This window comes from Saccopteryx leptura, chromosome 5 (genome assembly GCF_036850995.1).
Source record: "Saccopteryx leptura isolate mSacLep1 chromosome 5, mSacLep1_pri_phased_curated, whole genome shotgun sequence".
NCBI lineage: Eukaryota > Metazoa > Chordata > Mammalia > Chiroptera > Emballonuridae > Saccopteryx > Saccopteryx leptura.
Window position 1 is genome coordinate 149,379,421 of NC_089507.1, and position 14,356 is coordinate 149,393,776.

Genomic DNA, 14,356 nt, shown 5'->3' on the forward strand with positions numbered 1-14,356 from the left:
ATAAACCCTAGGGTCTTGCAATTTTATTCCTAGATATGAGTTAAACAGCAATGTGCCAGTGTACCCAACAAAAGATCTAGACAGGGTTATTCACAACAGCACTATTTACAACAGGGGTTGGGAACCTATGGCTCGCAAGCCAGATAGGGCTCTTTTGATGGCTGCATCTAGCTCACAGACAAATCTTTAATAAAAAAATAAAAAAAAAACAACGTTAAAAATATAAAACATTCTCATGTATTACAATCCATTCATTTCCTACCACTCATGTTCATAGTTACAGGTGGCTGGAGCCAATCACAGCTGTCCTCCGGGACAACACCAAATTTTTATTGGATAATGCGTAATGTACATGGGTCATTGTATGGCTCTCATGGAATTACATTTTAAAATATGTGGCATTCATGGCTCTCTCAGCCAAAAAGATTCCTGACCCCTGATTTACAACAACTCCAAATTTGAAATAGGTGTTCATCCCAACACACTGTGGTATACCTGACAATGGATTACGCCAATTAAAATGAATGAACCAGGTCTCAGTGGAGCAAGGATGGGATATCCCACCTATGCACACATTCCCCGACTAAGCCAGGTAGTTTCCTGGTGGCACCAAACTTCCCACATCCCCACGTGCTCCTCCCTTCACTCCTGCAGTGTCTGGGTCATTCTAGAACCTCAGGTCTGTCTTTTCTTCAGGGAGAACCCTATTTCAAGTGAGTTTTCCCAGTTGCTCTCAATCTCCTTACTCCTGTCTTTAGAGAACTGTAAGAAAAACAGAAATTCCTCATTTTTATTCACCCGTTTACTTGTGTGAGGCAGAGGAGAGATTCCCCTTTTTGTCCGCTGGTTCTCTTGGCTGGCTGAATGATCGAATCAGCAAGAGACAGACTGACAAGAGAAAATCAGATTTAATTTTCCATGCACGGGAAGCCCATGGACATGAGAGAGTCAGAGCCCATGTACACGAGAGATTCCAAGACAGATAGGGAAAACGGGGTAGAGAGGACTGAGCTAGAGACTAGGTAGGTGCCTTGCAGGACAATAAGACCAGCAGACAGTCAGTAATTAGTAGTCTGCCCTGCCTTATAAATAGATTAAAAGGGTTATCTCTGATAATCTCTTATCATGGGCAAGGCCCCTAATTCAAATTCCTCTAGATAATGAAAGGAGGTGGAGGACAGAAGTTTCTCTTGCGCCCACAGGGCCTTCGTTGCCTGTAGCTCAAAATAAACCACACACCACTGAGGCCCAGTCTTTGGGGTGGCTTGTTCTGAAGCCCCACCTTTGCATGTGGCCTGCTTGCTTTCCATCCCAGAATGTGAGTGAGCTTCCTGGGGTAGACAGCCTTGCCTGTCGTGTCCCCCAGTTATCCCAGCAACAAACACACAATAGGTCCACCACTGTCAGGTGAATGCATGTGTGTGTGGCAGGCAGGACACGACTGTGCCTGAAGGCCTCTCATTGGGAAGGAGAGAGCTTAGGTGGTGGGTAGGGGGACTTGGGAACCAAGGAGTGTGATTTGAAGGTGAAACACGGCTGAGCCTGTTTGCAATCTGAGGGGAGGGACCGGGAGAGGGGACATGTGACTGATGGTAAAGGAAAGGGAAGTGACAACTGATGGTGAGGGGAGAGGCTTCATGGTGAGCACAGGAGGGGACACTGGCCTCAGAGAGGAGGGACCTGTCACATCCTCTAAGGCCAGAGGAAAAGGTAGAATGGGGTCAAGGGTATGTAGGGTGATGAACTCATAGGTGGTGGAATTAGAAGGGATATGAGGGCATCCCTTTTCTTGAAGCAGGAGGCGAGGTCACCTAGAGAACAAAGACTGCAAAGCCTGAGGCAAGGACTGCAGAGGACAGTGACGCTGACTCACTCCCTCACCTGATGGGCGTTTCTCTAGTGATTGCCTCCCCCACCCACAGGTGGGTTCCCCGAGAGCAGGGGCCTGGCTGGCCTCTCACTCCTCAGCACCCTCCAACAGTCCTAGCTCAGTGTGTACATACATGCAGAGTGTCTGAATGGGCCAGAGAGCCTGGCAAAGGGACCTCTGGAGAAAGAAGGTCATGTGCCATGAGCAGTGTCGGTCACCCAAAGGCAGATTAAGGTCAGTTGAGGCCCCAGGTGCAGAAGAAAATATTGGGCCCCTGTTGGGCAGATAAAATGTATTATGCTCACTTTGTTAAAGAGGCCGTTGCCCAGGTGATATTAATGTGTGTTGGGGTGGGCTAAAGGCAGGCAGAATCCTTGTAGCCTGGGGCTTGGTTTTGGGATTAAGCCTTTCCTACCCTTTTTGGTGTAAGGTGGTACAATCCTATCATGCCTCAGAGAAGTGACTTTGTATTAGAGACTTCCCTATTATGAATATTGGATTAAGGGTTTGGATTTCTACACTATAAAATGGGAACGGAGCGGGAGTTTGGCTCTTGGTTCCTGAGATTAGCATGAGAGAGCAGAGAGAGTAGAGCCAGCAGCAGGAGGAGGCCACGTGGAGGAGGCCAGGAAAAGCAGCCAAGATGGCGGAGTGCTGAGTGAGATGCCAGTTTGTGTAGAGTTTGTATCTGGGATAAGGAAGGAGATGGGGAACTGAGGAGAATAAGTCTGGTGAGCTAGAAACCTTTGATTCTAGGAAACTCGGATAAGTCAGTGGCTTTGTGAGCACTGAATGTGACTGGGTTTTGGAGCCCAGTGTGTATTTTTACTTGCCCGCCGGGTGCAAGGTAGGATTAAAGGCTATGGCCCACCAGTTTTTGGCTCCATGGTTTCTTTGCCGACTGTCCGAATCCAATGCGAACCTGCATGGGCCGGGCTGCTTTGATGGTGGCCCTGGCCGTGCCTGCTGGCTTTACAGCCCCTTAAGAAAAAAGAGAGAGAGAGAGAAAATAAAAATACATGTGTTGGGCGGATAAAATGTATTATGCTCACTTTGTTAAAGATGCTATCGCCCAGGTGATATTAATGTGTGTTGGGGGCAGACAGGATCATTATAGCCTGGGGCTTGGTTTTGGGATTAAGTCTCTCCCACCTGTCTTGATGTGGGGTGGTACAATCCAATCATGCCTCAGAGAAGTGACTGTATTAGAGACTTCCCTATTCTGTATATTGGATTAAGGGTTTAGATTTCTACACTATAAAATGGGGACAGAGCGGGAGTTTGCGCCCTTGGTTCCTGAGATTATCATTAGAAGGGAGAGCAGAGGAGAGCAGAGAAAGGCCACATGGAGGAGGCCAGGAGAAGCAGCCAAGATGGTTGGAGTGCTGAGTGAGATGCCAGTTTGTGTAGAGTTTGTATTTGGGATAAGGAAGGAGATGGGGAACAGAGGTGAATAAGTCTGGTGAGCTAGAAACCTTTGATTCTAGGAAACTCGGATAAGTCAGTGGCTTTGTGAGCACTGAATGCGATTGAGTTTGGAGCCCAGTGTGTGTTTTTACTTGCCCGCTGGGTGCAAGCTAGGATTAAAGACTATGGCCCACCAGTTTGTGGCTCCGTTGTTTCTTTACCGACTGTCCGAATCCAATGCGAACCTGCATGGGCCAGGCGGCTGCTGCGATACTGGCCCTGGCCGTGGCTCCTGGCTCTACAACATGTTAAACATATTTTTAAATAAATAAAAAATATTATGTACTATTCATGTTAAAATGGCATGTAGGCAACCAAACCTGGTGCCATTAGAAAGAAGTGTCAAGTTGGGGTTTTGCGGGGCCCTTCAGAAGTCGGGGCCCGGGGCACCCGCCATAAAGTCTGCCTCTGCAGTCATCCCTTGTGGGGCCCTTTCTGGGACAGCTGAGCAGCTGAGATGTGGGTGGAGAAGACACAATAGACCTGATCTATCTAGGTTAGGGTTTTGTTGAGCAAGGTGGGGGGGGTCTGTGGAAAGACGGGGGCTCCAGAGAACCGAAGATGCTGACGGGCAGGATGTTTGGACAGTCAGGTCTAGCAGGGTGCAAAGCCAGATCAGGAGACAGAGCAGGAGAAAGCAAAGGCGGTGTGTGTTTGTGTGCCTGCGTGTGTGCAGGCTCGTGCCGTGGGAGTTAGGCATGAGAGTGGGAAGGCCAGCAGGCTGTGTTGAGAGAGTGGGATAGTGGTATTTAAGCTTTCACAGGTGGAGCAGTTTCAGGTGAAGACAAGGTGCAGGGTGTGGCCACAGCAGTGGGCAGCTGAGAGTACAAGAAAGGGATGTTGTCACGGGGACACTCAAGCTACCCCGTGACAACATCTCCAAAGTCAGATGCCCATGTCTTCACTGAGGAAGAGGGAGGGACCAGATGATGCTATTTCACTCGTTTCTTCATGAAATACTGATTGTTGATTAGCTTGAACCAGGCAGGGTCTTTCCCTGATGGGTCTTGTCATCTGCGAGGCCCTATCCTCAAGGACACGTGTCTCTGCCTTCTCTGTCCCCTCCTGAGAAGGGCGGAGGACAACCGGAGGCTGGATGGCCAGAGCCTCAAGGGCAGGGCTTCTCCACCGGGACGTGGAGGCGGCTGGCCTGGCATCAGCTGCTTCCCTGGGTTTCCTCAGAGGCAGCTCCGGCAGGAAGCCAAAAGGAAGTTGATGTGCTGAACATGGGCTTGGTTTGGGAGATGGTTCCAGGGAGCCCTGAGGGTTCAGGATCAGGGAGAGAACACAGAGCACTCTGGAAAGAACAAGCGAGCCAGGACAGTGGGGAGGGGGCGGGGAGCAGGGATGGCATGAAAGTGCGCAGAGTGGGACGGGCCACCCCACACTCATGAACTCCTGGCTCAGGGTCACAGCCAACCTGGACCTGCAAGCACTTGGGGAGATCCGAGCCCTGAGTTGTACTAATGCCTGGCAAGCCCCACTGCGTACGTTGGTGTGCACAAGCTGCTTCTCTTTGCCAACAGGTCCTGTGGGCTTCTGCAAAGCAGAGCCTTGCGGGAAACTCAGCCTGTTCCTCGTGGCTCTTACATGTGCTGAGAACCAGGGCTCCTTTAGGATCTTACGCGAAATTCCCTAAGAGCACAGGGCTCCTTTCCAAATGGAAAAATAATGGTGAGCTTAAAAAAGATGCCGTGTTGGTCCCTTCTATCTTCTCTCTCATCTATCAGGGTGTCACTCCTGCTACATCAATCCACATGGATGAGGGAAAGGGGGGTGTACAGATCAGCATAAATGCTCACAGGTGCCACCAGCAGTTCAGAAAGGGATCCTTAAAACCTCTGTAAGAAAACGCTGGGCACAAGCCTCGTTTGTGCCCTAGGAAGCCATCCATTCTGTCCCCCCAAGATGCTGGGGTGAGAGGGTATGGGCTGTCCCCTGAGCTGGCAGCAGGCTCTCAATGGAGTGAAAGGAGGAAGATGACAGCACTGACCGCATCCTCCACCATTGTCACCTGCGCTGTCCTGCTTCTGCCTGCAAACTTCCTCCTGCTGGCTTGCTGACAAAGTGCAGACCCTCTCCATCCTGCCGGGTGGAATAACCCATAGGGTCCTTAAGTCTTTCTTAAGGACCCACGTTGTGTGGGATACTGAGCCCACACCAGGGGGACAGTGATGATTCAGAAATGGGGTCAGGATGCCCTGGCTTACCAGCAGAGCTGGCCTCAGACTGAGGGCCGGGAAGGGACGGGCAACTGGGCGGTGGAGTAGAGGGCAAGGCCCAGCCACTGCAGCCACCTACACAGCCGCTTGCTCTCCCCATATGGTGGCAGCGTGGTGTTGAGATCAAAATAAAGATCAAATATTTAAACCTGACATTCTTGACCTCTGATGTTATTCAGCACAGCATGGTTCTCAGAATCTGTTTCAGTGACATTTATCAGCTGTTTGTGCATCAAGGATATTATTAACAGCAATGAACAGTATATATTTACCAAATAATTAAAATTGTTATATGTATTCAGTGTTGTAATATTTATCAAGATGAGAATTTGCTTATTAAACAAACATTTACTAGCAGCCTGCCAGGCACTGTGCTGGGTATTGGTGATTCAGGGAAGAATGAGTTGTGATCTCTAATGTCTAAGTAATGCAGGGTCCAGCAAAGGGGACAGAAGAGTCACCCAGGATTACAGTGTCGTGCACTGAAAACTGGATGGGGGGTGGGCGATGTAGGTGGTGTGGGAATTCCAACAAGGGTCTGGAAAGGTTTCACAGGCAGGTCATGCCTGAGCTGACTTGTATTTTTAGGTTACTTTTTTTTTTTTTTGCATGCGCGCAAGAGAAAGAGACAGACAGATAGACAGGAAGGGAGAGATAAGAAGCATCAACACATAGCTGTGTCACTTTAGTTGTTCATTGATTTCTTCTCATATGTGCCTTGATCGGGGGTTCCAGCTGAGCTAGCAACCCCTTGCTCAAGCCAGCAATCTTGGACTCAAGCCAGCAACCTAGGGCTTCAAGCCAGCGACCTTTGGGCTCAAACGGGCAACCATGGGATCGTGTCTATGATCCCACACTCAAGCTGGTGAGCCTGCACTCAAGCTGGGGACCACAGGGTTTCACACCTGGGATCTCAGCATCCCAAGTTGATGCTCTATCCACTGTGCCACCACTGGTCAGGCATAGGTTACTTTATTAATAGATGCTATTTGTGGTAGCTTTCTTTTTGTTAAACAACTGTATTGAGATGTAATTCACATACCGTACAATCCACCAATTAAACTGTACCACTCACTGAATTATCTTGCCAGCCTGCACAGGGAGATTTTCCTTTTGGGGGGCTAACTTTCTATTTTAGTATAATTTCTATATTACAGAAAACATTACAAGAATCTCCACAGATAGAGATATATGATGAGATTATATATTTACAGAGAGACATTTTGTTATTATTTTGAATAGCTTGAGAGTAAGTTGAAGACATTGTGTCCCTTTACCACCCCCTATTTCAGCCCTGGATCACCCAGCTCCTTTCAGTAGACAATGGAATTTAGAAATCAGGGTATGGACTCTTGAGTTCAGTGCTACTGGTAAATCCTTGCTTATGGGCTCTTTCAATTAACAGAGTTAGAAAATTATCTATCTATTATCTATCTATCTATCTATCTATCATCTATCTATCTATCATCATCTTTCCATTTATCCATCCACCCATCTATCCATTCATCCATCCCTCCACCCATCTATCCATTCACCTTAAAATCTAGTTTCATTACTGACACCTCTAGTTCTAATCCAGTGACACAGGGTTCATTCTTTTTCTGTATTTGTAACTTCCTTCCTTCATATGAGAAACCTGGCTTCCATTGTTTATTTGCTCAAACCTAGGATACACCACGGTTGTTAACTCATACTATTGTGAAAAGCGAACTGCTAACTAGTATTCAGTGATAACCTCTTTTAACATCTTGATAGTGTCCTTTTAAGACCTATGTTATGTATTATATTTATATGAGATACTTTATAAAATTGAAATTCTACTTTTGGTTTTCCACTTAAAATTTTATGCTCAGTTCTTATATAATTTCATTCATATTCCTCTAGAACATTTTAAATGATAGCATGATTATACTACTATTAATTTGTCAAATCCTCTTTTGCTGGTCATGGATTTTGTCTCCAATTTTTCGTCTTATAAGCATAAATGAATGACTATGGATGCCATTCATGTTTAACACACACACTGACACTTATGCACACCGTGTTATATATCTTTGTGATATTTTCAAACCATTTAAAACTTCTAAAACAGAATAGATTTAAGAATAACGAACAAAAAAAAAATTCTCACTCTGCCTGTCCTGATTCTCCAGGCAATCTCTAGCCTTAAGCTCCTTGCTTTCGGTGATCCAGAAAATATTCCCTGAGCATCTGCTCCTCGCTAAGAACAAAGCAGGTGTGGTCCTCGCCTTTCTGGGGCCTGGACTCCAGAGTGTAAAGACCAGCACACCAGCAGCAGGCACATTTGGACATTTTGCATATGTTACCTCCCTCCATTTTCATCAGAACTTAACCAGACCATGGTGTCCCCATTTTCTAGGTGAGGAAGCTGGAGAACAGAGAGATTAGGTACTGCTAACAGAGGATAGAAATGGAACTTGAGGTCAGACCCACTCAGCTCCGAAGCCAGAACTCAAGACCCCCTGTGGGGGCCCTTTGCTGTGCCCCAAAGATGCCCCAGAAGCTTTGGCTCCACTGTACTTCCTACCAGGCCAACAACATCAAAGGTGTTTTTGAAGGGACTGAATGCACAAGTGACAACTGGGCCACCTGTTTGCCACAAGGCAGAATCAATATCTTCCCAATGAACTCTGCGAAGGAGAAAAGGGACTTGGAAACCAGAAACAAAAGGAGGGAAAGAGGTCGAGAGGAGTGGGGCTTTTCAGATAGCTAATACTCACAGCACACCTTGATTGAGCAGTGTGGCCCGATTGCTGGGCCATATCATTTAATCCCTAGAAAAACCTCATAAGACAGACCCTATTATTCTCCCCATTTTCTTTTTTCTTTTTTATTCTCCCCATTTTCAAGCTCACTGAGCTCAGGTAGCTGGTGCCAGTTCCCTCAGCTGACAAGTGGAAGAGCCAGAACTTGATGATAGACAGAGTCTAGCTCTTCCAACAGGGTGACAGAGGAGTAGTTCAGATCATATTGTGCAACATGCACGCAGAAGTAGAAGAATGAAGTTCAAATCCCAGACCGACCAGTAACTGTGCTCTTGATCAGATCACTTTATCTTCTTGGGCATGTGTCCTCATCTGTGAAACAAGGGGCATGGAATTTCTTGAATGTTTATGCCTTCTTTTATGCCTGTATCACACCCTGCCTGGTGTTTTGTATTCATACCTTTGTGAGTTGGGATTGTTCAAATTCCTGTTTCCCATACTTGCTTTGTTCTGCCACTAACCTGAAAACTCTGATTTATGTTTACAGACCTCATATTACGTTGCAGATACTGGAAAACAAACAAACAAACCAAATGTGTTAAATGAGGAAATGATTGGAGGACCCTTCTCCTTAACTATGTACATTTGGGCAGATAAATCATAAAAATTCCCCAGCCTTACTTTCCCCAACAAAACCCTGGAAACCATCATGATTGTCTGGGTAGTGGCTGAAGAAGGAAATGTAGGTCAAAGTACAGTACTTGAATAAAGATGCTGTTGATATTAAGGAATTATTATAATGAGCCACACTTACTATGTAAAACCCTGAAGACCACCTAAGAGAGGAGAGGCTATGAGAAATGAGAGTCTCAGGCTGCGTCTTATGTGCCTGCAATGCTATTTTCTCTCACAGTCAGAACAAGCTGGAAGGTTGGCTTCTAATTTTTTTGATGGACAATCTGTACTCACAAGGTTAAGCAGATTATCCCATGGTCAGATTCCAAAATCTAATCTGTTTCTACCACACCATATTGACTCGCAGGGGATGATTCCACTTACATTCTTCTCCTCTAGAGAGCTGTCCCTCTAGAAGAAACATTTCCCTGGTTCTTCTTAGCAAAGCCTAGAAAAATTGACCTGAGTCAGTTGTAGGTGGAATTAGGCGTCTGTGCTCATTTGGACAGAGCACCCTTCAAGGGCCTGTCTCCATGAAGTAATAGTTAAAGAGGTCTAGAAGGGTGCCGTCTGGGAGAGGCCGCAGGAAAACAGCCCAACTAGGCCAGCCTCGTTCTTCTGGTTCCCAAACCTGACAGGACTGTTGAAGACGTCAGCTGGCTCAGTGCGTAACCACTGCCAACTGCAGAGACATTTCAGGCCTATCTAGCCAAAGCCAGATTCATAATAAGCTAGAAATGATTCAAGGCTGATGGTATTTCCTGCTCAACCTTTATTTTTAGAAGAGACAGTATTCTTTATGACCTGGGTTTTATCGGGCTGTGTATATGAAGCAGCACTTTTCATAACCTGGGGATATTTGGAAAGCAGTAGTCAAGGCACATAAACTTGCAGTCTCCAAGCTACAAGTTTTGGAGACTTTGAGGGGGTTGTTAAATGCGTCTTCAGGAAGATACGCAGGAGGGAGTGGCTTCCCTTCAATGGTGGAAATGACAGTTGATATTCTCCTAATCTACGAAGGGATCCACAACTTTTGGCTGATTTCTCCCTATTTCTCTGTGTTAAAGAATGATCTTAGCCCTGGCCAGTTGGCTCAGCAGTAGAGCGTTGGCCTGGCGTGCAGGGGACCCGGGTTCGATTCCCCGGCCAGGGCACATAGGAGAAGCGCCCATTTGCTTCTCCACCCCCCCCCCCCTCCTTCCTCTCTGTCTCTCTCTTCCCCTCCCGCAGCCGAAGCTCCATTGGAGCAAAGATGGCCCGGGCGCTGGGGATGGCTCCTTGGCCTCTGCCCCAGGTGCTGGAGTGGCTCTGGTCGTGGCAGAGCAACGCCCCGGAGGGACAGAGCATCGCCCCTGGGTGGGCAGAGTGTCGCCCCTGGTGGGCGTGCCGGGTGGATCCCGGTCGGGCACATGAGGGAGTCTGTCTGACTGTCTCTCCCCGTTTCCAGCTTCAGAAAGATACCAAAAAAAAAAAAAAAAGAATGATCTTACTTTATAGGGAAATGAAGTAAAAACCCAAGTCACCTCACAACCTGTGTGGTTGTCTTTAAAAACTGCAAATAAAAAAAACCCTTGGGCAATTTAGTGTGGATTTCTTCTCTCTCTCTCTCTTTCCATTCAGGATGCAAGTTGTCTAAAAAGATCTCTTTATTTGCCTTTGAAATCAAATGTCTCTGACTCAAATTCTGAACTGTTCTGACTGCTGATGACACTGGTTAAACTTCACTGATAAGACAGATTTGCTTAATTTTTTGATCTTTAAGAGGCAATCAACAGCAGGATGCCAAACTTTATGTATAATACATCTGTAATCTCAGTCATGCCAAAAAGCTTATGAATATGCATGAAAAAGTAACGAAGAAAATTTGAATGGTTATTTTCAGATTATGGAAATACCAGTGATACTTCTACCTTCTTCATACAGTTGCGTGTTTCCCAAAAGCTCTATAAGAAGTAAAGATTTACCTTAATAAGTGGGGGAATAAAAGTTATTTGAGAAAAGTCAAGCTACCCTTATAGCAGTAGTCACCAACTATTACAAATTCCAATATTTACCAAGAGGCTTAAGATGTGACAGATAGAAAGACTGATTTTGAATGGAGAGGTTTTCAGTAAGACAAGGAACACTGTAGGTCCTTATTATTTTCTTCGTCAGATGTCCAGGCATTATTTTGTGTCTGATTCTTCTTTATTTCATGAAACAAGCTAGTTAGAGGAAACCATATTTATAGAAAGAATCATGCCATATGATTCTTTGTCAGGGACTTCTACATGTGTCATCCAGTCTCTGAGAAGCCAGGTCAGTGGTTCTGAATGTTGAGGCTAGAAGAACGTTGACTGAAATGGAAGCCATGGTCTGTCCTTCGGAGTCATGACCCAGACCTGCAGGCTTGCTGGGCACAGCCAGACAGATATAAGACGTAGGTTGGGGGCCTGAGTCCCACTTACAGTTGTGTCATCTGCCAGTTGTGTGATACCTGGCAGTTCACACAACCTCTGTGCTCATGCATCCCTGGGCATTTACTTGCTCGTAAATGAGGTCTGCTCCAGCTCTAGGGTTTCGTTTTTCCTGGCATTAAGGGGTAAAGTCAAAAATTGGGGAGCCATTGCCAATATCCAACCAGGGCACACCTTCCCTGGAATTGCCACTTAATCTCCCTGTACACACCAGGTTTCCTCATCCCTTGGTTTCAGGTGTCCTCCCTCCCTCAGGAAGATGTTGCAAGGACTGACTAATGCGCAGGCGTGTTCCAATAAGCACACACACAGGTGATGATACACAGCACAGGTGCTGAATGTTCCCAGCTGCCAATTCCAGATCCACAATAGGATTGCAGGACGCTCAGGTTGTGACCTTAAAAGTCACCTTCTCATAGCACCATGTGGGGTTACGCCTTCCTCTCTTTCCAAAGATCTGAAAGCAGTCATAATAGTAAGTTGACAGTCCTCTTTCAGTGAGGCGGAACCTCTTCTGAAGGCAGCAACGGTGCCTTCCTCAACACCCTCTCACACCAGAGAATAATTCTGAGATTAAAAAATATATATTTTCCAGAAAGCATGGAAAACATCGTCCACAGAGAAGAAGGCACTAACGTTTCCTCCTCTACGCGAGGGGAAATGAATTCGCAGTTTTTTTTTGTTTTGTTTTGCTTTTTAAACATTCGCACACTGATTTCTGGGGTTTGCTTCAAATAGCACACGGTGCCGCGCAGCGGGTTGGGAAGTCCCTCCCCTGTGCAGGACAACTGGATGCGGACAAGCTGAGGTGGGCGCCTCGGGCAGTGGGAAGTTTCCCGGGCAACAGGACAAGCTGTCGCCCGCGGTGGACAGGAAGACCTGCGGCTCTGCCCAGGTGTATTCCCAAACCCGTGACGCTGTAGCGTCACTCTCCACAGGTCAGCTCTGTCTCTCGGTGATTTTCCCTGAGACCCTCAGGCCCTGGGGGGTGGGGTCGGGTATGGGGGAGTGGGAACAGGAGGCGGCACCCTCTGAGAGCAGGTGTCTTCTTCCGCTACTCTCAGTCGTCTTCACATTTAGTCCGCTCTGCGACGACGGTGTTAGTCTGGGGACCCCATCCAACCTCCCAGCACTCCGCCAGGATGCGGCCCCCGCGGGGAGGGGCTTGCGGATTTTTTCCCCAGACCCGAAGGGCAGCGTCCCCTCTCCGCTGTCCTCCCTGGATGGCCCTTGGTCCCCAGTCCAGCGACAGCAGGAGGCGGGCAACGCGGTATGCAAATATCCCGCAGGCAGGCAGGCGGGGGCCGCCTCCAGCTCTCGGATAAAAGCTCGGGGCGGGGCCCCGCGCAGAAGCCGCTGCCTCCCGGGAGCCGGCCGTGCGCTCCGGCCCGCACCTGCCCGCAGCCCGCCCGGCCCGCGCGGCTCGCCCGCTCCCGGTAAGGATGAGCAGGATCACGGACCGAGGGGAGAGGCGCGTGCACTGCCCGCGTACCTTGGATCCCCACGCGTGGCGCCGTCCAGGTCCGCGTTTTCTCCCCGGGAACGAGGCTAGGGAGCCTCTGCTGCGCCCTCCCCCTGGCCAGACAGGTGGCATCTCCCCAGGTTATGAGCAGGGCCAGTTTTGTCCCCGGGCCATAAGACAGAGAGAAACTGCGTTGGGTGTGTACGGCGTTAGGAGGGGCTCAGCTTACCTCGGAGTGGGGTGAGATGGGGGTCGAGAAAAAAGCTTCCACAATCGGTTTCTGGCTATATCCTGTTTTTTCCCCTAATCCATCCGCAAACGCACCTGGGGAAGCAACGGGAAGGGAGAAACTGAGTGAAGGGGAGGAAGGTGTAGGTGTGTGCACGTTTGAATGAGCAGAACTAATGGACTTTAGTGGCCGGAGACACTGGACAGAAACTACCAGCCAGGCCCAGAAGAGCAGACACCTAACTTTTAGTAGTTCCTGCCCCCACACATTTTTTTCTTATTTTATAAAAAGACGAGTCTGTCTGAAGTCTATTTTGAAAGCTAATGCCTATCTCAAGGTTGGTGAGTAGGCCCTGGGGTTTGTCCCGGTGGTCTAGCATGAGACCGCCTCCTTGTCCCATATCTGCCTCCACCCCACTGCACCCCAGAAGATGCGATATGGAAAGGAGAGTTGACCATTTCAGAAGGTCCCCAAGTAGTGGCCCCCTGTTTTGCGGTGTCAGGTACAGGTCTTTCACTGGATGCTCTCCCCTCCCTCCCCTTCTTCTGAAAACCAGTCAGAATCACCCAGGGAAGAAGGACCTCTGGGAATATTTGTGAAGACCTGAGGGCTTTTCAGGTGCAGGTAAGAACTTTGCAGACGGGGCTGTGCAGATGTGTGTCCTTGGATCTATGGAATATGCACTGGAAGGTCAAAGGGGTGAAGAGTGGGAAACAGAAAAAGTGACAGGTCTTGGAGAGGTTACTTTCCAGGGAAGGGAATGATGAAGAAGTAGAGACGTTTGACACTTCTCCCGTTTCTGTCGGTGTGTGTGGCTGTGGGTCTGGCCAGTAACTGGATAAAAGAAGACTGAAAACATGTCCGAGTTCTGGTTGATTTCTGCCCCTGGCGATAAGGAAAATTTACAAGCTCTGGAGAGGATGAACATGGTAACCTCCAAGTCCAACCTGTCACATAACACGAAATTCGCCATTCCTGACTTCAAGGTAAAGTTCCTGGGAAGGAGGAAGGAGGTGATGGTTTGGGTTGAGGTGGTGTCTTCTGGAAGTCAAGGAGAAAATAAGGGCAAAGGCAACACTGAGAATCAACTTGGAGTTGAGTGTGGACAGATAGATGGTCTGGGTGGGACTCCATGCCGTAGCCCCAACGTAGTCATGGTACCTATGGACTGAGAGCCACCGGATGGAATGAACAGGAACAGAGGGTGTGGGGAGCAGTGTCCTCAAAAAGTGGGAGGAGCATCTCACAC

At 48.1% G+C, this 14,356-nt stretch overlaps 1 protein-coding gene across 11 annotated transcripts in view; it reads left to right on the top strand.

Annotated features, from left to right (window-relative positions):
- Positions 1 to 12,740: 12,740 nt before the first annotated feature.
- The window catches only part of ATP6V1C2 (ATPase H+ transporting V1 subunit C2), a 41,968-nt gene continuing 40,352 nt past the window's right edge, over positions 12,741 to 14,356 (top strand). For 8 of the 11 annotated variants that reach the window (XM_066386033.1, XM_066386039.1, XM_066386041.1 and 5 more), the window contains exons 1-3: positions 12,741 to 12,852; positions 13,664 to 13,731; positions 13,939 to 14,093. In XM_066386033.1, the coding sequence (XP_066242130.1) occupies positions 13,965 to 14,093 (129 nt within the window). In that variant the 5' untranslated portion in view covers positions 12,741 to 12,852; positions 13,664 to 13,731; positions 13,939 to 13,964. Of the gene's footprint in view, positions 12,853 to 13,609; positions 13,732 to 13,938; positions 14,094 to 14,356 lie in introns of all 11 variants that reach the window. The other 3 variants (XM_066386034.1, XM_066386035.1, XM_066386036.1) reach the window with 3 other exon arrangements.